This window comes from Cariama cristata, unplaced genomic scaffold (genome assembly GCF_000690535.1).
Source record: "Cariama cristata isolate BGI_N322 unplaced genomic scaffold, ASM69053v1 scaffold2798, whole genome shotgun sequence".
NCBI classification, from domain to species: Eukaryota; Metazoa; Chordata; class Aves; order Cariamiformes; family Cariamidae; genus Cariama; species Cariama cristata.
In genome coordinates, this window is record NW_009630490.1 from 35,341 (window position 1) to 61,464 (window position 26,124).

Genomic DNA, 26,124 nt, shown 5'->3' on the forward strand with positions numbered 1-26,124 from the left:
ATAGAGCAGCCACACATCACTGGAGTAAGAGTTACTGGTGACAGGACAGGGCTAGCACTTTGCAGCTCTACATTAGCCTAGTGCAGATGCCACAACACTGCCCGTATTCATGCTGCACCAACCAATCCATTGACAACAGTGGAAGTTAACATAACCAGCTGCTGTCGAGTCACCTTAGCTGGTCAGGCAAGCTTTTTTCCCTGTAAACTTTAAGAGGGGAAGGAGGAAGAACACATGTAAACTTTAACCGAGACTGGAACAGATTCAAGGCTGCATGGCATGCTCTTTCACATCGATGGACCAAGACAGGTAGAAGCCACAGAAGTGAGAGTAGCACTGAGCTGATGGACTGGTTGGTTCCTCATTACACAAGGCCCCTCACACAACTAGCCATCCTTGGAGTACATTTCAACACAGGAGGCAAGATGTGTCCCAGAGGTGGTCAGCTGTACCTGATGCACTGTGTTGGACCAAAGGGATTCTGGGCCAGAGGAAGCAAGAAGTACCATGTCATCTTTCCACAGCACACATCACTGCAGTCTTCAACACTGCACCCCTGGAAACAACGATTACATTGTACAGAGGAAGTGAGAATACTTTCATTTCTGTTGCTTCAAGGTAAGCATCTTTACTCATCCTCCAGCAGGGTTTTGCAATGGGGTGGGGAAGACTTCTTCCAACACAAATGACTGTTGCCTCCTGGCAGCTCAGACCTGAGCTGCACTGGTTCTTTTTGGAGCCACCAGTTCAATTCTCACTGCTGGCATTTTCCTTTCTCAGTGCTGCCCAGCTGTCACTCCTGAACAGAACCACCACCATCTGCTGCAGAAGAAAATACTGAACACCGGAGGAGTCAACAAAGTGCACATTTCAATCCATAGCTACAGTGAAGATGGCATTATCAGGCAACTGGTCAGAACAAGCAAGTGGTCATAAAGAGCTGTACTGTCCCAGACTCCATGTTTGTTTGAAGTCCTTCCACCAGAGACTGGAAGTCAAAGGACAGTATTCTTGCCTGTCAAACTCATAAAACCCCCTTTTATTTACTGGCCTATATTATAATGAATCTAAAAAGTAAACTCATCACCTACAAAAACAGGTAAAAATTAATAAAAATGGAAAGAAGTATGTATTGTCATAACAGAGATTCACAGATCTCTGCACATCTTATCCATCATACAAGATATCTGTTAGTTCAGGTTTTTCTTTTTACAGAAAAAGATGGCTAGATTCATCTCAGTGGTGCAAAAAAAAAATTAATACTGCTGAAGAGACAGTTTTTCCATTGGGAATGCACAGTGTGATGAGATCTGGATGCTCACTCTCATCAGCATGTCATCAAGACAAGAAAAACATTCTCCTGGCAAGGTTTCACTATGAGGTAAATGCATTGTTTGAAAGTCCTGGGGAACTGAAATGGATTTGAAGTGATCTGCCAGGAACGATGGTTTCATTAAGGAGAAAGTTGTCACTCTAAGGCAGTATGCTTCATTTTGTCTAGCAACTTAGTTCCTTCTGCTAAGGAAAGGGTTAGTCAGCTTCATCACTATAATTAATCAAGTCTTGTTAAATTAAAGGTTATATTTTTTAGTTACCTGTTCCCAGGGATTTGGGCAACATTTAGATCAAAGTACTGTTTAGGATTGAAGGGATATGTTTTAGATTTTGCAGTATGCTGCTGACTGACAACCCATTTTTATGGGATTCAGCTAAAATGAAATTATGACAGATGAAGACAGAGGTATACTGCAGTAATATAACTTAAAATATGTAGTGATATGGCATTATAGCTGTGGAGCTGCCTTAAGAAAAAAAAAAAACACACACAAACAAAACAAAACCAAAACACACACCACAAAACCCCCACAACTGCTTACAGAACCCAGGAAAAATTGAAGCTGCAGAGCAAAAGGAGGACAAGTTATTCATGGATCCAAAACAGGTCAACTACAGACCACTGCAACAACAGCACAACTCGAGAATTAACTTAATTCTTCTCTCACCCATACACACACTCATACACAGGAGGGGAGGGGGGAGTTATTTCGCATTTGCAGTACCACACATCCACTACAGAAACATGAGCTGCTCATATTCAACACCACTTAGACAGTGCAAAATTTACAAAGATCATGTACTTTTACACCATCATGAACTGGATAGAATCTGCTTCAGTGCTCTTACATGGAGACAGCATCACCTTCTCTACTGACAGAGGGAATGTCTCTTATCAGTGCTGTTCACTGGTACCTTACAGCTTAGATCCTTAGCAAGGCAGGCTCGCTTATCAGCCTCCAAGAGAGGATTAAAGTGCAACAAGCAGATTTCACACTTCACAATGTGATGCACATGGTCAGTGTAGACATGGAACTGCAATCCTCTTGCTTACTTCTGGACAGGCTGCAGGAAGAGAGTGGCCTATAATGTCATTGTTCTCTTGTGCTTTCCCAATATGGGCTTTAGCTTAGCAATTCAGGCCCAGTCCTGTCCAATGGTCTGGCACCATCAGGAAGTACTTGTCCATAGCTTCACAAAACCTGGTGCGGTACAGTTCTGGAGAGACCACAGTTGGCATCTTACCTAATGTGTAAGAGTCAAGAGCAGTTAGAAATGGGGTAAAGAGCATACTGCAGTACAGACAAATGTCACATGAGATTACACCATGAGACAGCATAATCATGAAGGCATACTGTACATTCAAGGGTCTTGGAACCAACAAGCATTATTAGCTGCCTTTATGGGGTTTTTTTTGGTTCGTTGGTTGGTTTTTTAATTTTTATTTTCATTTTAAACATTTGGGAGAGAAGACAGATCAACGTTTGGACCCCTAACACTGAATTGAGATACCTGAAGTTGGAGGGACCGTCTAGGCTTTTTACATCAGCCCTGATCAGTTTGTTTCTTTTTCTCTTCTCCTGTTTACAGGTCTTCCAGGTTTTCCAGCAGAGATGCAAATTTCTCCCATGAAGAATTTCACTCTATGGACATGTTCCTATCTTCTCCACACACCTGAGCAGCGGTACATCAAGTGTTCCCCTTCCCGGCTCTTTTCAGCCCTCCTACTAACATGTGGCCAACTCTAGGCAATGCTGCACAAAAGGTACTCTACTCACTTCCAAAAAGGGAACTTCTCAGCTCCTCAAAATAAGGGTAGTAGTCAATCATTTGATAAGGATTCCTCCCCACTAACAGCTCAGAGTATATCTGATTTTCTGAACTCGGAAAACATCTTCTGAAACCAGGCAGCAAGGTTTTTTATCTCTGTATGGATGACTAAGTTTGTATGTGAGTAGCTGGTAACTAAGAAACAGAAGAGAACAGTCTGATAAGTAGGTGACCTTTACCCCATTCCCAGGAATTTTATATATACACACTTAAAGGGTCACTCACGGAGGCAGATCAATGTATTAATTTTTCTGAAACTTGTTATTCCTTTCCCTGTTCTAGGCAACTTAATCTCTTGCAAATCTGCATGGTGGGGAAGTTGTGGCTTTATTAGCAGTTATTGGAAGCTTCCAGGTAATGAGGAAACATGATCAAAAGTTTTGCGTTCATTCAGGACTTACCTTGTCCTCCCAAGATGCCAGTTGACTTCACCACCATTTCAAGCTTTTTGTCCCAGGTAAAAGTGCGGATGTAGTCTGTTGCAATTAAAAAAAAAAAAAAATCCATACACAAACATCTCATATCTGCTATAACCCACGTAACACTGCTCTAAAAATGTATCTATTTCCCCTCAAAAAGGGCAAGAAAGCAGTAGGCTCTCATAGCCAGAAGAACTCCAGTGTACCCCCTACCAGCTGCCTCGCTTTCTGGAGTATTGATTATATTTGGGTAGGGTGAATATGATACCTCAAAAGCCCAGTAAGATCACAATCAACTCTTCCTGCCTACAAAAATAGACTGTCCAGGCATGTCTGTCTTTATCCATGCTAGAATTTCAAGGGCTCGTTTACAAGAGTCACTTAGCTGATCGTCATCCCAGACACATATCAAGAAGCCCTACTTCACCGTAACAGCTCCCACTACTTTACTGCAACAGCTAGCAGCATCAAGACTTGGACACCTATCCACTTACTCCAGTAGTATTCCTCATCGTTGCAGCCACCTACAGGTTTGATAACAGAAAGCAAACACTTTTCACTTCATGATATGGAGGACTGCAAACACCATCAATGACCCTGACTGGAAGAGGGGGCTGCAAGGACAAGACTTCAGAACTGTTTCCAAGCCCCTTTCAGAGACAGCAGACTCAGTCATTACAAGCACATGAACATTTTGGTCTGCAAAGCTGAAGCTGCAGTAAGTTAAGTTTTTCATTACTGGATATCATTATAGTTGTAGTCAAATGTTAGGAGATAATTATACAATTTTTAATTTACTGTTTCTAGCTTTACAAAAGGCCACCATTAGTATCCACATGTTTCACCTCAGCTGTGCTTTACACAGAACTCATTCAGAGCTGCCAATCTTAAGACCCATTTATCTGAATACTCTTTTCAGTTCTGTCCCCACCACAAATTTAGTTTGAGTACTTTGTAAATTCTAAGGGTATAATTTAGAGAACATTGCGATATCCTGATAGAGCAGGCATGTTCTCTCTTGAAGATATTTATGTCAAACAAGCTCCTTCAGATCATTAACAGCTGCTCCCACCATAGTGAAGGAACTGTTATCTTTAAACAGCATATAAAATATACACTTTAATCAGGTAAGACTTTCCATAGGGCAGCAAAAAGCCACATGTACAGAAGGAGCAGTCTCACCCCATTTACCCAAATATTCAGGAGTCTACAAAACCAGAAAGGAATAAGAACTTACAGTTCTTTGTAGCTGGGACTTCAGTTCTCAACTAGAAGTGTTATTGGAATGGTTCTCAAGCTTTAGCAGAAAAAGAGTAATTCAGACTTGAGATCTCATCTGGATGCATTCCTGAGCTAGATTTCAAGAGCATCTCATTTCCAAGAGTCACTTCCACATCCTGTAAAACGGCTTCATCTCCAAGTCTTTTGCACAATACAAGTTTGCCTGTCTAAAGATGAGGCTCTACTTTCCAGTCACAAGTCAGAGGATGTGGTAAGGTAATTGCCACCCATTTATCCAGGTCAGACTACATGATCACAAGTGATCCCGTGACATTTTAACTTCCCTTTTCCATCCCTGCCAATATTGTTTCTCCTTAGATCCCCTCCACACAAGTTAAAATTTAAATGGCTATGTAAACATTACTGAACTTAACCTTAAGCATAAAAGCAGACAAATAACCTTCTCTACTTCAACTGGAATCAAAGTGTAGGTTAAACACCAACTTGACTGCTTTCTCACTACCTGTGAGGTCTCCTGCATATATTCTTAGTAATGCAAATGCTCACACAAGCCCATACAAAAGCTGGAGAGGAGACCTCCTGCTTCCACTCTGAATATCCATGAAAGGTGAGGGCAGTGTTCCATCAGGGAGAAGACAAGTTTTCCTGACACACATCTCTCTGGTGGTGGTACAGTTTTAAGAGTACTATAAACACCTAAACCAGAAGAAAGCAGTTTCACCAGCTGAAAACAAGAAAATACAAAAGACAACCTACCAATGATCCCAACAACCAGCTCATTGTTCGTATCATCACGACCCACCAGCAGGGAATAGTCGATGATGAGGTGGCTGGAGAGGAACTGGGAATCACTGTGTATGGAAGCTCTCAGCACAGCCTTGCAATGGGAACGGATGTACAAAGGATTGTCCCGGACCATCTTCAGAAGGTTCTCATCCAGTAGGACTACATCACAGCTTTCCTTGCCTGTGTCTGTTTTAACATTTCTATTCCGGAGGGAGCCCTTCAGGTCAAAAACCTGCAAATGGAGAATAGCACTACTTTGTTGCATTGTTCTGCGAGGTTAAAGACTTCGACATACCTAAGCGTTCGACATACTAGTGTTCAAGAAGGCAGCACAGCAGGGCAACTCTTTCCTTCTCTGCAGGAAGAAAACAATTAAAAAAAAAAAAAATTTCGTACTACAAAAATAAGTTTCTTGAGTGGAGAGTAGCATGTAAGCCTACATGAAAGTTCTGCCACCTCAATTCACAAATTTTAGGCAAGTTATTTCATTAATATTTAGCTTAATTTAAGGGAAAAAGGGTGTCTCTATTTTTATATTTTATGGGTAAACACAGTTTTCCAGCCAGCTTCTACAGACTCAAATGCTGACAAAAGTAAAGCCACTGAAAAGGGAGGCAGGTCTTGCATGAAGCACCATTTAACATCTGTTGGCAAGGCAAGAGATGGATCATCATTAGGTTGGACAGGATCTCTGGGGGTCTCTAGTCCATTGCGCTGCTTGAAGCAAGTCCTGTTAGAGAAAGTTGTTCAAGTCCTGTCCAGTCAAGATTTGACTCACTTCAGGAACAGAGTCCACAGTCTCTTTGGGTCTCTGTTCCAGTGCCGACCATCCTCATGATTTTTTTAAAAAAATAAAAATAATAATAAAAAAAAATTAAAAAACCACCCACACCAAAACACACTCACACAAAACAACCCAAACAAAAAGAAAACCCACAACAACATCCTGTACATCTATCTAGAATTCCCTCAGTTCACTTCCTCCCACAAACATCCACATTGCCCCCTGAGGTCAGGCACTGGGAGGGAAGGTGGAAAGAATTTATACTATCTAGTTTTAGCAGTGACATTTGTTTGAACTTCCTTTTCAGCATCAGCTCTGTATTTGAAGAGAATTTTCCCCCAGTCATTTTAAGGTCTTCATTTTTCTTCTATTGCCTCATAAAGGTCACTCTTCCTTTACTAAGAGCAAGACTGAACTCAAAATCTTGTCCCACACATGAAGTGGTTCAAAGAGAGAACAGTGGGTTCAAAACATTATTAGTTTCCCCCCCACTACGCAGTAGCTCACCACCTCCATTGCTGAGACTCTCCTTCTAAACAAATTAGTCTGTAATCCCAGTTAGTTCCTCTAAAAGCTTTGCAAAAAGGTTTCACATTTCCTAATTAGGTTAGCAATGCTTTCTCTCAGACACTGGAGACGTAGGGACTTATAAGACTTTTAAAAACTTCTAAAAGCCTGCACCACAACTATCCGAAAGCCAATATAGACATCAAGTTACCGAGGATCACATAACAAGCGAACAGGCACAAACTGTCATCTTTGAGCAGTGCTAGATACAGACAGCACATGCAAAATTAAAAGTTACCTAGATGGCTACTGGTAACCCTGTTCTTGCTCCCAGTCAGAACTGCACTGCAAGGGAACAGAATGCTTGGTTCTTACCTGAGCCATTTTCCTGCCATAGAAAAGGTTTTCCATGACAAGCAGATCCAGCTTCTTTTCAGTGTTATTTTGAGAGTTCTTGTATCCAATTCGATATACCCCAAGGATTTTGGCGAGTGCTGTGGGCTTCTGACGAAGAGAAGACATGGGGTAAGATATCTGCATACAGCTAATCAACAATCAAACACTAGAGCCACCACTCTTCTGTGTATAACAGCTTATAAGCTCTAGCAAAATTCCCACTTTTCATCTTAAAAACACATTATTAGTACAACTCATACCCTCTGACATCTTCTTTTACTTAAATGAAAGGGGCTAATGGAAACTGTTACTAGTCTGTAAAATATAGAACACGACCTAAAATAAGAGGCACTTTTTTCCTTTCTCCCTCTTAGGAAAAAAAAAAAAAAAATACCTTCTGCTGAACTGCATTAATGATGTAAGTGAAGTAGTGTGGAGCAAAGTCAAGGAACGACTGCACTTCCAGACGAGGCATCTGCTTCAAGATGAATCTATCATCTGTTTTAACATCAGATAGAGGCAACAGGGTTACATACAGTAAGTGATGTATTCTCTGCAAGTCCTTTAGGACTGTCACATAGCTGAAGTGGTTTGAAAAGTTAAAGGACTACAATTCTCTTAAATTCTTAGCTACAGAAGCTCGTTTCTAGAAACTTTTTTACTTCATATATTCTGAATTTCAGAATTCCATCCTTTATGGACTTCAGTCTTCTAGCAAATCAGAGAGAAGAGACTGCCTAAGTTAGATTTACCTCAGCTATATGGGCTTCTTATACAGACAACAGAAACAGCCTACAGACCCTTCCATTCCAGAAGGAATGGAAAAAAAAAAAATATTCCTATAAATCAACTATAGCTTGTGGGATTATAAGAAACACTGTGTCTTTAATAACCACTTTTCCTAAAATTATACTTAAATTTTTGTTTTCTGAAGCCTCCCTAAGAGAATACAACCCTTCTGCTCAACCAGCCTCCATAGCTGCTTCTCCTGAAAAAGAGAACCACATTCTGTTCTCCTGCATATACAATATACAAAGAGACAAATAATCTGATATTGAAGACTCCAGAAAAATCCATTTAACTTTCCATTCTGAGTGGCCAACTCACAGTCAGCAACCCTCTTACTAGAGGTAATCAGGGATTAAACGACACACTAACCACCATCATCCCCAAATAACACCCTCTAATTACAAAGGTGAAAGAAGCTGCATTTACCCTCAGTCACATAGAATGCAGCCCCAGATTTGCCACCTCGGGCCTGCCAGGGCATAGAGTGAGAGAGGGATCGGATGAAGTCCTCTTCACTGCTCCCCAGTATCACTTCACGCATCTTGTGAAACTCGCCAGCATAATAAATCCGGCAGTAGAACTTGGCATTCGCATCTGAAAACTCTGCAAAAAAAAAGGTCTTCTTCAATAACAGCATGTAATGCTCACTGACTACTTGAGATGACATGCAAGAGATTTTACCGATGTCTGGAAGAATATTATTGTGCTAAACATCCCTCTCACACCTATTGTACTTTGAAGTTTAAACCAATAGGATTTAAAAGAAAACTTACAGGAAAGTCAAACCTATTTAGGTTAGCTCACAGTGTATGCCATGGGAAAGCGTCCAGACAAAAGACTAATTAAAAAAAAAAAGTTTTACAGGGTATTTTTACAACAGAGAGATTGATTACAGTAAGTAAAGATTGCACTGCTCCGTTCCTGATTTGTTTTTCCTTCATGCCCAATACAAAGAAAAAATAACTATTAACTTCAAGATTTCCATTACATTCGCACAAAGAAAGCGGTTTGTCAGATAAGACTTCAAGTTATTATTTACAACTACTCACGGAGCTCCACATGGGGATTCACCAGCTGTTTCTTCTGTCCATCTCCTCCATCTACATCATCTGAAGGCATAAAGGGACCATTCAGACAGGGTTGTTCATTATTATTACTGCGAAAATCACGTGAGATACTACTTGTAAACTCACATTACAAGAAAAATCTTTTCTTTTTTCAAGAATATAGAGGGAACGATACATAAGGAATTAGAGATACAGCTATAATTGTATGATAATATACATGCTAGAAGGGCAACACTGTTCTTGGGACACAAGTACAAGCTTTCTCTTTCTCTTAATTAATTTTCCATAAGCTGAAACAATGCAAGTTAAACAGAAAGTAAGGAAGAGAGACTGGTCTGCTTAACTAGTGTCAACTCAGTCCAAAGGCATTCAAGCTAAGACTACTCAATGTCCCAGCAGTTACCAGGGTTTGAAAGACTATTTCTCTTCTCATAAAGCAAAGCAATGTCTTTAGGAGAAACCTATGTTTGATGCTCAAATCATTAATTTTCAAGGCATCTTGAGTGACCTTGGACTGTTGAAAAAGTATGAGCATTCTGGGCCTTGCAGGTATGAATGAGGTTTGGGAGAAGTAACAGTCCAAGACAGAAGATAGACTCAACAGTCGTACCCTGAGGCTCTGCTCCTTGGTTTTCTCCTCCCTCTTTGCCCATCTGTCCAACTTGGTAGTAGGCACTGTCAGCACCACGTAAGGTCTCTTTCTTCTGGGAAGACAGGTCTGGGCTCTTCCCTCCCGTGCCACGGAAGAAAGACAAAACACCAGATGGTTTCTTTGCTACAGTGAAAAGGAATAAAGAAGTTGGCCTTGGCATTTCCACAGGCAGTTTAACAAAAGCATGACTTACACAAGCATTCTCCATTCAGTGTTCTAACTGGACGAATGATACCATTCAACTGTAACTCATTTGCTATTCTTCAGGCAACCAAGGTCCATCAGGTTACCTGATTTAGTGTTCTGAGTAGCATTCTGGAATGCTAAGTCATTTGAAAACACAGACCAAGCATAAGCATCTTTAACACAGTAAGAACCTCACTTCTCCATTTCAAAATATTTTAATTGCTATCTTTTTAAAGAAGGCAGTGCCAAAAGAGGTCAGAACATATTATGGGCATCATACCCCACTGAATAGGCTAGACTCAAGAACAGCCAAAGGTCCACTACATCATGACATATGAAATCATGGGAACGATAGTCTGATCTCAAGAGAATCAGAAAAAGCCATGGGCACAAACTTCAAAAAACAAACACACACCCCTCTCCCCCACATTCTACATCAGGTCAACTCTAAGTCACAATTTCAACTCAAGAATGCCTTTTCTTTGTTCTAACTTAACTTTCACAAGAGCTAGAACCCAGGTTAAGTGGACTCAAGTCTGAGCTGAGATTAGCATCATGGATATGATTTTGGTAAAATGGTCTTACGCTGTTCTGGTTCTGCATTGCGATTTGAAGGACCCATGTTAGCCTCAGGCAGGCGGACAGGGCTACTGTTCTTTGGTTTGCTGTCTGACATGCTGAAAGAGGAAAGAAAAAAAAGTCAGGAGCCCAACAAATACTGCCACCCAAGACACTATTGCATTACTTCTGTACATTTATTTCTTTTTCATGCCTAACACTAAGTACTGCTACATGAAGAAGAAAGAGTTTAAAGTTGTAATGGTGTGGGACTCTCCAAAGTTGTCCTCCTCCACCACCCTGAGGAAAAACGTCTTGGGTCTCTATTTTAACGGTTCCATCCATCGCTACAGGAAAGGTAAGCAGACCCAGTAATCCCTACCATGTACACAGTCAAGGGATCAGGTGATGGAGCCAGCACAGTCCCTGACATGAAATGGAAACACAGATACTGCAAGTATGTGTTGGTTACATGGAATGTTTCAGATTCCATCAGAAAGCAGAAATCCTAACAGAGGCATATTTTGAGGGTCCTTCCCCATCCTACTTTTGGGTTATTCACTACAATCACTGAGTCTTTGCTCTATGTACTGTAATTCCTGCATGTAACCTGTTTAGCTGTAGTCCTTCTTCGGAACTGTTCTTCAGAGATGCTTTGGACAACTCGTCCAGGGCATTTCTGTACTCCTTGCAACTGAAGGGAAAAGGAAAATAAGAAAAAGAAAAAAGGGAAAAAAAAAAAAAAAAAAAAAGATAAGAGAGTCAGTTGTTCTCTGGGAGACTGCAACACCAATCCAAAGATTCCATTCAGAGACAACAACAGGAAACAAAAATCCACAGTAGAAAAACCTCTCATTCATTTTTTCTACAATTAGAACTTAGCTCCCTTAGAACAGAAGCTGCTCTAGATCTTACTGCAGGAAAAATCCCCTCCTTGCTTCTCCCTCTCCCGCACTTCTTTAAAAGTCTGCTGCCTTGTGACACACAAACCCCAAGATTTACTGAAGTAGTTGGTCTGGAGAGCTGAGTAGTAGCAGGAGCTGCTACGGCCAAAGGTAGGTAAGGGACAGACTGCAGTATGAACACCTAACTGTTGTTCCCTAGCTCAGTTGCACTTCCTCCAGGCTGGAGAGCTGAACAAAATTTAGTTGCACTTCCTTCTCTAACAGTATCACATTACAGGGGACACTACATAACTAATTCATTTTTGTGTACTAGAATTTGGCAAGAAAAGCCCAAAAATCTAGTTCCAAGTTGGAAAACCTACTTTCCGTATCTCAGTAGTAAGAGGAAAGAACTTCAGCTCTGGCAGAAACTCAACACAGCTGAGTGAAGAAATCTTGTCATGCTTGTTCCCTATCATTAGGATTTAAATATTCCTTGTACAGAAAGATGCAGAAGTACATGTGCCAGATGAACAGCAAAATCACATTAGTACCTGAGAGCAAAAGCTATGATGGAGCTTGGTTCTTTCTCGCAGACTGCAATAGGTACACGTTCATGCTCATACATTAGGTAGTGCTTATCCGGGTCACTAAATGACAACAACATAGGGAGACTGTTAGTACATTGTAAAAGTTTGTCAAAAGAAAAGGTTAAGTTTTGGTCAAAACCCAGATCTCATCACTGCAATCCCAGGCACAAGCTGCAAGTCTCAGCATGGAATCAAAGCTCCCCAGATCAGCTTCTCCCAATAGACACGTTCATAGCTATGTGGTTAAATCTAAATGGTAATGTGTTAGGGCAATCAACACTTCAAGCAAGCTGCTTATATCAGAACACCAGCTCCCAGTTAGAGTAAGAGTCCATTTCTGTTTAGCAGCCACTGTTTCTAATGGCACCAAAATCTGAGTTTGTTTTGACTGTCCTGCAGCACAGCCTGCAGAGTGAAGTTACAGGACAAACCTGGACTCTTTTCTGAACAAGCAGTTTAGCACAGAAAATTCCCAAAAGCCTCCTGCATTTCTGTAAGATTTTCTTTTACTTATCTGTAGGGTCCAGTCATTTAACTTTCACCTCATTAGCCCATGGATTCCACTACTACCCTAGGGTAGGATTCAGAAGTTAAACTCAGGCTGCCAAACGTTAGGCTCATGTCAAACAAGAAACACCACAAAGCACGCAGACCAAGTAGCTGAAAGACTTTCCAGCCGGCCCATTTTCACATGAGAGGGGGACTTGAGGGCACATGCAGTAGCCATTGAACCTGACCTACACCCAGACAATGCCAATTTGAGTCCAACCCTTGGAAGAGGTCTGGAAGCAAAAACAAGAAGCAGGCACACAGCTTTAGTAAGTGTTTGCTAAGGAAGGACATTTCTGCTCCCTCCCTGTAGCAATGAAGTTAGAAGGCACTTTTCTCCCCCTCCCCCCGCTTCTCCTCCTACAAGCTTTCTGAGGAAGCATGCCTGCTAGGAGGAGGAGAAACTGATAGTGTATATGCACAAGAGTGGATCATTAATAAGAAAGGCAGGTAACCTACAAACACCTAGAAGGGACACAGAAAACTTCTTACCTCGACAAAGTTCTATTGCTTATTCATAGGCAAACCCAAGTGATGATTTACATTATATACTGAGCAAAAGCAACATGCACGGCTCTGCAGTTTGATCAGGCTCCTAATTTTGTGCATCATAGATATCATGCAGTACTTACAAGGGAAATGGAATGGGGTTATAGTTGTTTCCAGGCAAAAAGTTAGCCAAAATAGCTTTCATAGTAGATTTCTCCTTCACTTGGCTGTCTGTAGATCCCAGTGAGTGTCCATCAAACACATCTGGAACACAGATTAAGTTAAATCTGCATCATAATATCAAACTTCAAGCTGTAAATTCAGAAGGAAGGTTGCAGACCACAGCTACCAGATTTGCCATTTCCTAAGTGGATCTCATATATTTGCCACAGAGAAGCAAGAGAAAGAATACAAGACCACAACTGAACTATACCTTCTGAGCTGCTTGTTGTATCCTGTTCAGACAGAGTGTTGGCACCAGTCACATGCTCCGATACAACCTCTGGAGGGGTGGGCAGCTGAAGATGGGTGGAGCCTGCAGAGCTTTGACTTGATAAAGTAGCCAGGAAACGATCCTCTAAGAGTACAAGGACAGTTAAAGACAGAAGAAAGCATTTTACACGGTTGTCAGAAGTAGTACTGCTTGCTCCCAGGCCAAACTATCACCAGTGCCTACTTTCAAGAAGTTTTTACTTAGGAAACAGGTAATGCCACCCAGAGCAAAGGAATGGGCAAGCTGATCAATGTAGCACATAATCTCTAGAAGATGTATACACTTATACCCACTACCTTCAGTTCCCACAAACTCTCAGTATGCCTTATAGGTAAGAGGTCTCAACACCCATAACCACTTCACAGAAGAGGTGAGAGGCATTTCCCAAATTCCACATAGTTACCTAGTTATTTAGAAAGCCTCTGAAAGTTTTCAGACAAGTTCAAAGGAAGACCCTTGCTGGCCAATTTAGTATCATTAGTAATTCAGCTTCACATTAGAAGCAGACCGTGCTTTTTATAACAGCGAGCTAAAAATTGGCTTATTCAAATCTGACACAATGGGGATTCACAGTTTCTCTAAATTACCAAATTTGACAAAGGCTCCCTTGTTATGTCAGGGAAAGGGTTGCAGCAAGCTTCTTTTGGTAGCCTAAGAAGAATAAACAAACAAACAACAGACCTTTTTCTCCATTTTGCAGTGCTGGAGAAGCATTGCGTGGGGAAGCATCCACACTACTGACCTAGGCAGAATAACAAAATACCAATGATTATGCCAAGCGCTTTATAGCTGTATCCCTTCCTCTGTGGAACACTTGCAAAAGTAGATGTACCACAACAGAGCACTGCCACCCACTGCACTGTCACTGTATCTGCCACCACATGAAAAAAGACAAGGCAACAGCAACCCAGCTTCACAAGATGCTTATGACTGCTGTCACCTCTGTATGCTGCTTTAAAGACTACACTCTTCCTCTATAAACCTACTCACTCCTAGATCACGGTTCTGTGTATTTTAACATCTAACAAATATATATTAAGTGGACAGGACATGCATGCATGTAGCAGAGCAAATCCAGGATATCATCGGGCTTCTTAGTGCACGTTGCTAACATTAGAAGTATTGGGAGTTCAGCCTCTTAGTACAATACTTACACTGTACTGCCTTGCAGCCTGGACATTTTCTCAGAGTACCACCTCCCCAAAGGGTGGTTGTTCAGCATGCTGGCAACTGTACCCTTAGTCAGAGCTCTTGAGGCAGCAGTCCAAAATCATTTATACCTCCCCTCAGCCAGTTCCCACAGGACACGTAACAGAACAGAGATGAACCTACAAATTCATTATCAGTCCTTCCTGTGTTCTTTGCTCTGCCTCTCCTGACAATTTTTGCCTTTTCTTTTTCACAAGGGATAAACCTGGTGGGCAACAACCTAGGGTCCAACAAGGTGACCTGCTTCCTATTTAGGCATACATCTGACAACAAGCGCAGCTCTCCACTGTCAGTATTCAGATAACACTACACAAACTACACGAATACCACAGAAAATCATCAAATCCTATTCATACTTAATCTTCTGTGTAATATGGCTCTTGGTTCACTTCTTTAGGAAAAGATACATATACTAACCCGTAATTCAAGCTTTTACAGCTGAAAGCTACATGATGCAGTAAAACAAGTTTACTAAGTGAACTGAAGAGAGTCTTAAGACTATTGTGTTGCCCCAGAGGGAAGAAAAAAGTTTAAGTAGCTTCTAGCCTGCTACTCGTACCTTGCTTTCTTCACCTTGCCTCAGTCTCCCAGGGCTGGGTGGTACTGATGGACGTTTTCTCCCTTTCTCTTGCTGGAAGAGATCCTGTAATCTTAAAACAAAAAACCCCAAAAACCCAACACACACCACAAAAACAAACCCAAAGAAAAATTAATCAAAAGATAGGTTACAGGTATTAGTTCTGAAAGGCTCAAGTTATGAAGTTTCTCCATACTAGAATATAGCCAAGCATGCCTTCACAATTCTTTACTGCAAACTCAGATGGTTGTTAACATGTGCCAAAGCTATGTTTCAAACGGCCAAAACCAGAACATTTTCTTCACTTCTGAGATAATTTCATTCAATTAATTGCTTTCCCCTGCTCCCCTCTTCCACCTTTATTCAAATGACACTTTCTCCTCTCAGATGCAAGCTGTTCTCTACAACACAGTACTTTTATTATCTGGCCTCAAATGATTTTCTGTTCCAATCAACCAGCTCTGTGGTCTTAACCAGTAGAAGACATTCAGCACAAGCTGTTATAACACACTCTATACAGCAACTGCACTACAGGGAGAGAAAGCACAAAAGAACCTCTTCCCTTCTACAACCAACACAGTATCAGTGCTGCTCATGATTCCTACATGTGTCCTCTTACCTATTATTCCAGGCTTGCAGCATCTCACAAAGTCCTTGCTTTTTGGCTATCAATGACTCAAAAACAGATTGCAGCTGTTGAGGTGTGTCTAATGATGATGAAAGCAGTCTTGCTTGGATTTTCTCAGTCCAGTTTCGAAATTCCCCCTCTTCCATCTGCCAAAAGAAAAACTGTCAGCGTTCTGTGACCAGAGATGACACTAGATCAGAGTGGCTTCTCCACACACTTTGCAGCATATGGTCTGCTAATGCAGAAATAGTCCATTACCTCCTTTTGGGCAAAGAGATCTTCCATCTTCTCTTCTCTCGTTTTGCTGAAAGTATCTGTTTTCAGAGAGGCAAGGCGATCATCAACAGCAAGATACACTTGTGACACCCTGTCAACAGGGATGCAAAGAGTTAAGCTATGACTACTTGGAACATCTTCAACGTTCTTTAAGAAAAGTCTGAATCCACTTGTGGTTAGTGTGTAAGAATACAAAAGACAATATATGACAGTCTTCTGCACAGTAGGCTGTCCCATTGAGTTTACAGGGAAAGTTGGAGAAACACTCATTAGTACAGCAGAAACCTACCAAGTTACACACACTGACATGCCTCTTCACAACTTATTCTTAGTAGTAAAAGCTATCAGAGAGCAACACAAAGGTCAAACACATTACTAGCAGAGGGGAACTGTTGTGTCATTTGTGTCTAGAAAGAATTTGGGATTGCAAGCTACACCTCCACTCGAAGGGCCCAGAGACAGTCAGAGTGAGCACCTCTACTTCAGCTCTAAACAAAGCTCCACAAGCTCTGGAGTCAGGCGGTCACAGAGACATCAGCCATACAGGAATGCTGGCACCAGGCAGAACAGCAGTCAGGCTGGATTTAATACAGTTTCCACATTGGCTGTCTCCCACTTTTTTGTTCCTACACTTAGAATGCATCTAGGCTTATGGCATTTAAAATACAAGAAGGTACCAGACTGCTGTTACCGTATTTAATAGGTAACAACGGCAATGTCTTCTACACACCAGAGAGTTTAGTTGCCATATGACCAATGTAATGAAACCAGTTTTGTTTGGACAATAGATCTGAGCAATGACTTTGCAGTTTTTCTGGGCTGAAGGCAGGATTTAAACTTGGCCAGATCTTCCAAAAAGGAGTGTTAGAGAAAGGGTACAAAGTGTTACCTGCAGTTTCCAGATTAAGCCTTCTAGGACCACCTCCTCTGTTCCATTTTTAGCATTAAGAGGGAGGAATTAGAAATACTTTGCTGTGCTTGAGAAGGCATTTTGTAAGAAAAGGTGACATTTCAGACATCAGCTGATAGTCAGCCTCTCAGTGGCTACTTGGCAACATCATTCAGAAACTTGCTATATCACTGAAATTCCAGTGCAACATTCAAGGATGGAGAAGAGAAGCATCTTAGTTTCTACTGGCTACATTTAAGCTGAATTACCACCAGATGAAAAGGTGAGAGATTAGTACAGACAGAGCAGGTAAAGGCAATAAAGAAGATCCTAATACCACCCTCCCTTAGAAGTATACGTACATATAAATGTGTTTAAAACCATTACTTTTCTACTAAATAATGAATATTTGGCAAGTCTTAGCAATAATAACAAAAATGGGTTTGTTTCTGCTAATAAGAGCCCAAAATACAAATAAGCTGAGGAAAGCATTAAAAACAAAGCTTACTTTTGAGAGAAATCCTTGAGATCCTGCAAAATAGTAACCTTTGATGGAGCCTGCCGTTTGATGTAGATCTTGGGGAGTGGGACACACACTTCAAGTAGCCGGATTGGAGAGTAGCTGAGAAAGCAATACAACAGCTATTAAGAAGACTCTCCCCACATAGTACTAATTCTACACCATATTGCAGTTGTGGCCCTTATACGAAAAGGGGCACTCTCAATAGTGCCAGGGCTTCAGTTACTTTTAGGAGCAATAACACCCTGCTCATTTATCTCCTAGGCAAAAAGTAAAACCACAGACCACATTGCAAAAACAAAGTTCTAAAAGTTTTTGAGATTAGACAGGGAAAAATGTTTCCCTTCTGGATCATGAATGGGAGCCATCTGTTCTTAGGAACACTGCCCATCCACCTCATCCAGGACAGTGGTGGCACCCACAATGCCCTCTGCAAGCCAGCACACAATCCTGCACCTGTGGTTATACTGCAGTATGCTATCCCATGCTAGACTCAAAGTGAACTACAGACCTGATGAATCCTTACTAGAGCTATATGCTTCACATCGTACTAGAGAGAATGAAGGAAGTTTTTAGCAGTGGACCTCACCTGAAAGATGCCACCATCTGATTATAGGAAAAATACTGGTGATAGTCATGGTGAATGGAATGACCACAAGGCTCTGCATTGGCCCTTCGAGTGTACTGGTGCCCATAGAATCTCAGCTCAAGGTATTTTGCAAAAGACATAGACCAAGAATCATTGGAAAGGGGAACAACCGGTGTCACCTGAAAAATTGAAAGCCAAGTGTCTCAATTTCACTCTTCAACCAAGACTAAGGACAGGCTAAACTAGACAGCAATCTAGTATTTCTAGTACCAGAAGCACCCATGACCCTAATACATACTAAGCAACAAAGATAGCATTTATGCAAAGCTAAGGCCAACACATAGTTACAATAAATAGGATAAACAACAACTGCTAGTTGATGATGACAGATGCTAAGTCGGGGGAGTGCAAACATATCCTTGACAGAAGCTTGTATCTGGGATGCTATTTCTCTGCATAGACAATTTTCAGCCACTCAGTCAGCAGCAGTGGTTTCATCACATACTTTTTCCCTTGTGATTCTTCAGCTACAAATATGTTGGTATTGCTCTGCAGTGTATTTCGACTTCAGCAGTGCTTGCAAGCGTAGAGTAGTCACAGCTTAATACATACTTAATAGCCACAAATATATTAGTGTTTACATGAGCACACAGAAATAAAAGGTTATAGAACAGGTGTATACATAGCAGTGTAGGGCTTGCCTTCAGCAATTACATTAACTTCCTCCAGGTACCTTTAAATCCAACACCCACATTTAAGCTAGCGTAAGTAGGTGAATTGAGTCATCCACATGGGTAATTGAGATGTTTTGCGTTACAGACACTGCATGAATCTTTTTTAATTAAGTTTTATGCTCATCTCTTTGAAGGATCTTAAGTTTTACAATGTTTAGCTAGAGATGAGTATCCAGTTGCTGATGTTTTCTCTGCTAAATTACAGAACAAGTTTCAGATAATACACAATCTTACTATCTTGTGTGGGTTTGTTTTGTTTTGTTTTTTTAAAGTAATTTATCATTCCTCTAACAAAGATTTTACTTACTTTCTAACGACTATTAAAGGAAGTCTAGACATCACATGATGCAATGCAGACTGTCCAGTCTATAGCAGATCAAAGAATGCCAAGTGGTTTTAGCCAATTACTAAGCCAGTAGGTCTCGGTGTCTGCCCTTCCCCATACATGCATTCTTTTGATGCTCGTACTGATCCACTGCACGTAAGGGACCATATTCTTCATCTTTATGAGGGCAACTCCATTTTTTCCATGTGTCAGAAATTAGTTTCCAGCAATATATCAGCTCCACTTAAACCTATCCTCTCAAAGCCAGGTTTGACAATTTCCAAGAGGACTACTTCACACAAGATGTTTCACCCTCAACAGCCCCAGTTCTACAAGAGGAATTTGTAGATATGCAAGAACATCTGGATCAGTAACAGGTTTTGTGCTAGTTTAGCCATAGCTCACCTTCTCAAAAATGCTGCCTTTCCATATAAGGGTAGTCACAACAGGAATACTAAATGGGAAGAGTAATGATTCTCAACTCCATCTCCTTACCTGTTTGCACAGTCTACACCAGGAGTAAGTAAGAATGGTGTGCTGGTACCCAGGGACTGGTGAGTCCAGCTCCTTTAACACAATTTGCACACAGCCTTGCCCATGAACAAAGCGACGAATGTGGTGCACCATTGGTGTTTCACAGAACATGCTGGGGCATTGGTAGGAAGGCCTTATAGAGAGAAATGGAAACACTTATGAATGATCACACGCTAGGCACTACTGAAGAACTCATTCAACATATCTAACATGCCTTTTAATATCACAGTACTGTTTATCTTTACTGTAAAAGTTTCCTAAGTCTTTAGCAAAGGCTCTTTCTGAAGAGTGAGTTGTACTCATTTAGAAATAGCATGTAGAGAAGTTTCCTTGCCAGCAACGGCTGTATAGGTCCCAAAAGCAGTGACTGAATACTGGTTGTTATCACCATGTTTTTACAATTAATCACGTTATACCACCATATTCCATATAGTCCTGGCACCAAATTAGAAGATCACTTTGGCAGTGTACCAGAGCAAAGGCTACTGAGGACAAAGATGTGCCAAAGAGCCTTCAAAATGGTAATGTTCCAGTTCCTGAAGGAGGAGGCGAGCAAAATAGTGCCATATAGCCTCTTTGAAGGAAAAGCCGGTGACCTTTCTTTGGATGGTTTTCTTTTAAGTCAGGGAAGAGAGACTGGCATTAGAAAAATAAAAGCTGAATTATTTAGGTACTAAAGTAGAATATGGAATTCTTAAAAAACAGAAAGAGCCTAAAAAAAGGCCCAGATTGACCTTGCTCATATAAAAAAAAGGAATTTTAATTACTGAAACTATGGAGATTGAGAAGCATTCACTTTAGCACACACTAGCTAGTCAGCAATCAAGAACTTGAAAGTGGTCATCTAAGCTCTTCCTCCTCATTGATCAGAACATGGAAAAATACTTGTTCCTCCAGAGAAGGCTGAACATTAAGAGCATTTTGCCACTGCAAGTGGCCAATAGAGAGAACTGAGTAATCTTGTCTTTTGAGGATCCACAGGCTACCTATCCAGCTTCAGAGCCTGCTGAGACTCTCTATGGGGTTCTGGCAGTACTGGTTATTACTGAAACATAACGATTTGCACCTCTGTCAGATGAAATAAATTACACAGTACTTTGCCAGTGCTAAAAGTGTTCTAGCCCATTTACGTTAGCCACCTTTCACATATGATAAAGCCTTACTCTGAGATGTTCAGATAATACCAAAGGAGTAGGGTTTTTTTCCATAATTCATACAAAAGGTCAAGTAGGAACCTCAGAAAATTGCAATCAGTGCAGTTGCTTATCTTGAAAAACAGTCATTTGGAATACATGCTCAGACTCTTAACTAGGCCCTTAGAGCCCTAATCATTACAAGAAACTGCTAAGTGAACACATTTGTCTTTATGAACCTGTAAATCTTGTTTTGTAATCTGTTCCACTTCCTTATTAAAGGAAGTAACAAAGACAGGGCTGCAGTGGGAAAGCAGTGGATGTACTTGCTTGTAAGAAGTGAGCATAAGTGAATTCTTAAACCCAGTTCCTGTCTCACTACAGCATGATAATAAAGTAAAGAAAGCAACAGATTTAAGTGGTAAGCACACAACCAGTTCTGCAGACTTGCACGCTATTCTCCTAAGTGCACAGGAAATGCAGTCTATGAAGAGGGTGGCAGGTCAGCCTCACAGGGCTATCAAAAGCTTTTGTTTTGTTTAGAATGAAATTTAGAATAAGTTCCTCCTCACCTGAAACAGTAGCGCTCCAGAAAAATCCCTAGAGTCAGGTCATTTTTCCCATAGAACTCCATGGTCACAATCCTAAAGCAGAGAAAGAAAAACCTTAGAAGGTGGATGCTGCCACTGTTAGCTGTGCAATGGCCTTTAGGTGCACAGATCTGCACCCACTACTGGCTTGTTTTCAGCCTTGTATACCTTCAAAGGCTTTTTTTCCCTGTTGACTACACTTCTTAGATCCTTCTTGTCAAGTTTGCTAATAATGAGATGAGAGTCCTACTAGAGCAACTTTAAACATGACATTTAAAACTCAAATACAATTCAACTGACTTTTGAAGACTGTGTTCAAGAATATCTAGACACAGAAGTCTCGATAGCTTGAAGCCTCAAACACTAACATTTAAACAGTTACAAAAAGGGTACATCCAGAAGATGAAAAAAGCCTTAAGAAAACCTTATTCTTCTTGAAGATTTAATAGCAACTTCTGTTTTCTCAGAACCTGAGGTGATCAAGCCACTTAAAATGTGTAACTATTAGTTTAAGTGTCACAATTCAGACATCTCTAATATCAGTAACTTACATCCTCTTATTGTTGCTGTTTAGTGAGTTTATCACCACCTTCTTTGGTTCATTCCTAAACTTTTACAGGAACTCTAGATCTTTCCCAGAAAGCAAGCCATCTCTGTATTTTCACCTGAGCTAGATGATGAAACACCACAACCTGTCCTGTTTAGTAGAGCTAGAAGCGTGTCATAAATCGCACACAATTAACACATTACAGTCCCCTAAGCTGGAAATACAGTTAAAGCTCTTAAATGCCGCTGACTATAATATGAGAAAAATAGCAATATATTCAAATACCACTCTCGGATAATACAATATAGAAGTATTCTGAGATTCTCTCAAGGCTTATTTTTTGGTTTGGACATTCTTCTTTGCTTATATACACTAACTCTTCCCCACAAGACTGCATGCAGTGCCCTCCCCACACATACCTTACTCTGCAGTGAAAGCACGAACTAAAGCATTCAGTTTTAGGCTGAGCTTTCTCATTCATGCCTTGGGGATTACAAAGGCTACAGGATACTGCTCTGGATCCATCTGACCAGGCAAGACAAAATTATTTTGGCAACAGTTCCTATTACAGGATGGGCACAACATACCAAGGAGTCCTCAAAGAAATACCACTATGAGGCAAACACTGACCTTGACTTAGGAAAAAAGATAGCAACTACACAAGCTGTAGAGGAGTAGTTTTCATACCAGGGGCTAACACAGGCACTTGGAGCATTACTGGACTGAGCAGAAGAGCTACTGAAGAGAACACAGAGCCTCTGATGGTTTACTGGACTCAGGCAATCCACCTGGTAGAGAGAAAACAACTCATTTACTGGTTACAGACACGTCCATCTATGCACAACTCCTGATGACAAAATCCTATTCTAGTAGTTTTATTTACAGAGAAATCTCTGATTGCTCCCATTGTACAGATTAACCTTGCATTATCTCTTGAGCTTCAGGTAGATTTGTACCATGTATAATTGCTAACTGCCATTTTTAGAACAGCATAACTAATATGCATAACGAAACCAATGCACACACATGTGTTCTGTGGAAAGGAAGCTAAAGGAAACAGAAAACAACAAAAGCCCTGAAACAAACATCCAGAGTCTCCAAAGCACTGTACTGTTTAAGACACCTTGGAGTCAAAACTCTGATAATCTATTATAACTCAATTACTTATTCAGACCATAGGAAGACTTCCAACTTTCTCTTGTCTGTGAAGAGATTTACCACACTGCTGCTGGACTGGAGTTGTTTCCCCTTCTACACCCTGCAGAACTATGAAGTTACCAAATACTTTTCATTGATCATTGAATAAATCTAAACCAGCATCAACCAGTTCTGATCCAGTGCAAGGGCTAGTCTTACAGTTTGTAAGATTATGGTCTGTGAAGCTACACAGATTTTAATTTGAGCACAAAGTAAAAAGTGACTTCTGCTCATGAACTTGGGGGCTGATTGGCTCAGGGACCAAAATGTTTGACTACTTCAAGAGACCAGTTTTGCTGCTCCCATTCATAGACCTTTTTCCTGAACAGCTTCCAGTTCAAGAAAGTCCTGAAATCCTTTTCCTCAAATACAAGTTAGTTGCTTCCATGGCAGTTTCCCAAAACTTTAAATACTTTGATTACAAGTACATAATGCCTTGCTTTGAAATTCAAAGAAGATTCTCCCCACTCCCATTATGAGATTCCCACATTTCTTCAGAAAATCCAAACTTCTACAAACAAATACTTTCATGTAGTTACAGCCTACTGCTGTTTCCATGACATTAAGCCTCTGAAGATGAAAATATTACACTTTTAGAAATCACCAATACAAGAGGCAAGAAAGCTCAGATTCAGAAACTTCTTTAAGTTTGCTCCCCTTTCATGTACTGATTTTCAGAAATCAGTCATGTACAGCTGAGCTGAACAGGCAATGTAATACACTTAATTCTTGGCTGACTTCGCACATTTCACAAAAAGCGGAGTCTCACAACCTCTTCCCTTCTCAGGGAAATTTCGCAGTCAGTCTCTTGTTCTGCTTTCGTATATCCACACAGTGCCTGATTATATTGACTTTTAAGCGCCCAGAGCACTGCAATCTAAAATGCAGTTTTGACCCAGTCAAAAAAAAAAGAAAAACCGCAACAAAAAAAGCCCCAAACACTCTGGTTTAACATTTAATATGAGACACTACACCTTCTGTATTATCAGGAGAAACCGATGTAACCTGGGTTTTCAGTAGCATAGTTTTGAATCTTACCTTATGAGACCATGATGATTCACTCTGAGCCAGTCCCTTCTCATCTTCTTCAATTCTGCACCCAGTTTTTCCAGTAGGGATGTTAGACACATCCTTACTTTGGGCAAAAGGATCTGTGCTTTTATGTAGTATCCTCCCTCCTCTGGCCCGATAGTCAGCCAGCATTCTGGCTAAGCTCTGGCTATCACCTAGATGTTCTGCTATTCTAGTATTAACCAATTCGTGAGAAGGTAAGATTTGAATAGCCTTGGTTTGGATGCTCCCATTCATCCCTTGTAGTCCAGAGAGATCCCGCAGTAATTGTCTCTTCCTTCTGCTCTCCAACTCCTTGTATTCCTTATTGAGGAGAGGAGACCAATAAACTTGCTCAGGGAAGTATTCCCGGGCAGGGCACCTCATGCCTTTTTCAGTCAAAAGAAAGGGTTCACGGAACACCATTACAGGAGAAATACATAGAATGACATCTTTTAACTCCTGCTTAAATGCTGCAGAGTAAGTCTTGAGACGATCCTCAGAAGAAGTTACCTCTTCCATGACATATAAACCAGTATCATCCTGAAGAGGGTCTCTGAAGACTCTCATCTGACTCTTGGACTCCAGATCATCTGCCTGTTGAAGAGGTTCTAGTGTCTGGCTATCCAGAGTGACCAAGTGCTGGTCCATGCCATGAAGGGGCAACAGGGATGTTTCAGGTATTGCAGGAGGTACAGAGTTGAATACTGGAAATGGTGACTCCACTTTGTGATGTTCTTGCTGTTTTGAGGACACTGTTTCCAGTTGACTGTTCTCTTGGTCATCTCTCTCAAATAAACCTCTTTGTTCAAGCAAGCTGACCTCATCAGAGGACACTGACTCAGAGATTACAGGCAGCTTTTCAGAGGATAGTTCAATGTCTCTAACTGCTGTGCTGAAATCCTCACCATTGAAGAGGTTCTGTTGTTCATTTTCATCCCCTGGTTCCTCAATAAGGGAGTGAAAGGAGGCATTTTTGGTCAGAGTAGGGGGCATGGCAAACTCATCCATAAGGAAAGAGATTTCCAGCTGGGAATGATAAGCCACACAGACCATGAAGATCAAGATCTCTTTCACACGGGCCAGTTCATACTCTGCAGCACCACACAACTTGATAGTGCAACCCAGGTGCTGGGGACACCCTTCAAAGAACATCAGGGTTTTTGTCTGATCTAGAAGAAAACAAAACAAAACATAGGAGCTAGGACGACAACTACAGTTAGCCTGTTCTTAGGTATCTCACACACTGAGAGGACTGTAACAGGGACTAAAAGCAAGTAACATTGGTAGCACAATCCAGCTGCAGAAATTCACACATCACTGTACTGAAATAACTTATTTTTGCAAGCAAAACAAGCATTTGCTATAAAACTTCTCCTGTTTTGTAAAACAAGTCACCATAAAGTCCAAGTGAAGGCCACATGGAACATGTTGGCCTAAACAGCATATTTAGATCACTGGAGACTTTGCAGCAGTGAAGCAAAAGAACAACTATCTTCCCAGGCATATTTGCTCATCCTTACAACTCAAAAGCCTGCAAGATTTTGCAATTTAAAGGCTGGAAGGGGTCATTAAGAAGTGGAAGGGGAAGAGATGCAAAGACTGCATCTCCACAAAGGTCTGCATCAACAGTATTTATATGTGTGCCAGCACCACTGCTAACCTGCCTAGCAGCACTTCTTCCTTCTTCCTTTGCAGAATTCCATTGCCTAAAGGAGGTTACAGAGGAAAAAGGAACCCGATTTCTCAAAGGTGCACAATGACTGGACA

At 41.0% G+C, this 26,124-nt stretch overlaps 1 protein-coding gene across 1 annotated transcript in view; it reads right to left on the minus strand.

Moving 5' to 3' along the window:
* Positions 1–1,908: 1,908 nt before the first annotated feature.
* Positions 1,909–26,124, minus strand: part of PIKFYVE (phosphoinositide kinase, FYVE finger containing) — a 61,739-nt gene continuing 37,523 nt past the window's right edge. Inside the window, exons 19-41 of the mRNA XM_009705549.1 lie at positions 24,343–25,526; positions 22,795–22,895; positions 21,543–21,614; positions 19,799–19,970; positions 18,245–18,423; positions 17,644–17,757; positions 16,229–16,337; positions 15,962–16,116; positions 15,325–15,415; positions 14,238–14,298; positions 13,497–13,640; positions 13,207–13,327; positions 11,990–12,085; positions 11,162–11,245; positions 10,579–10,670; positions 9,766–9,930; positions 9,138–9,197; positions 8,515–8,691; positions 7,694–7,797; positions 7,279–7,407; positions 5,583–5,844; positions 3,567–3,641; positions 1,909–2,580 (exon numbers count right to left, since the gene is read on the minus strand). Coding sequence (XP_009703851.1) covers positions 2,465–2,580; positions 3,567–3,641; positions 5,583–5,844; positions 7,279–7,407; positions 7,694–7,797; positions 8,515–8,691; positions 9,138–9,197; positions 9,766–9,930; positions 10,579–10,670; positions 11,162–11,245; positions 11,990–12,085; positions 13,207–13,327; positions 13,497–13,640; positions 14,238–14,298; positions 15,325–15,415; positions 15,962–16,116; positions 16,229–16,337; positions 17,644–17,757; positions 18,245–18,423; positions 19,799–19,970; positions 21,543–21,614; positions 22,795–22,895; positions 24,343–25,526 — 3,863 coding nt within the window. The 3' untranslated portion in view covers positions 1,909–2,464. The remainder of the gene's footprint in view (positions 2,581–3,566; positions 3,642–5,582; positions 5,845–7,278; positions 7,408–7,693; positions 7,798–8,514; positions 8,692–9,137; positions 9,198–9,765; positions 9,931–10,578; positions 10,671–11,161; positions 11,246–11,989; positions 12,086–13,206; positions 13,328–13,496; positions 13,641–14,237; positions 14,299–15,324; positions 15,416–15,961; positions 16,117–16,228; positions 16,338–17,643; positions 17,758–18,244; positions 18,424–19,798; positions 19,971–21,542; positions 21,615–22,794; positions 22,896–24,342; positions 25,527–26,124) is intronic.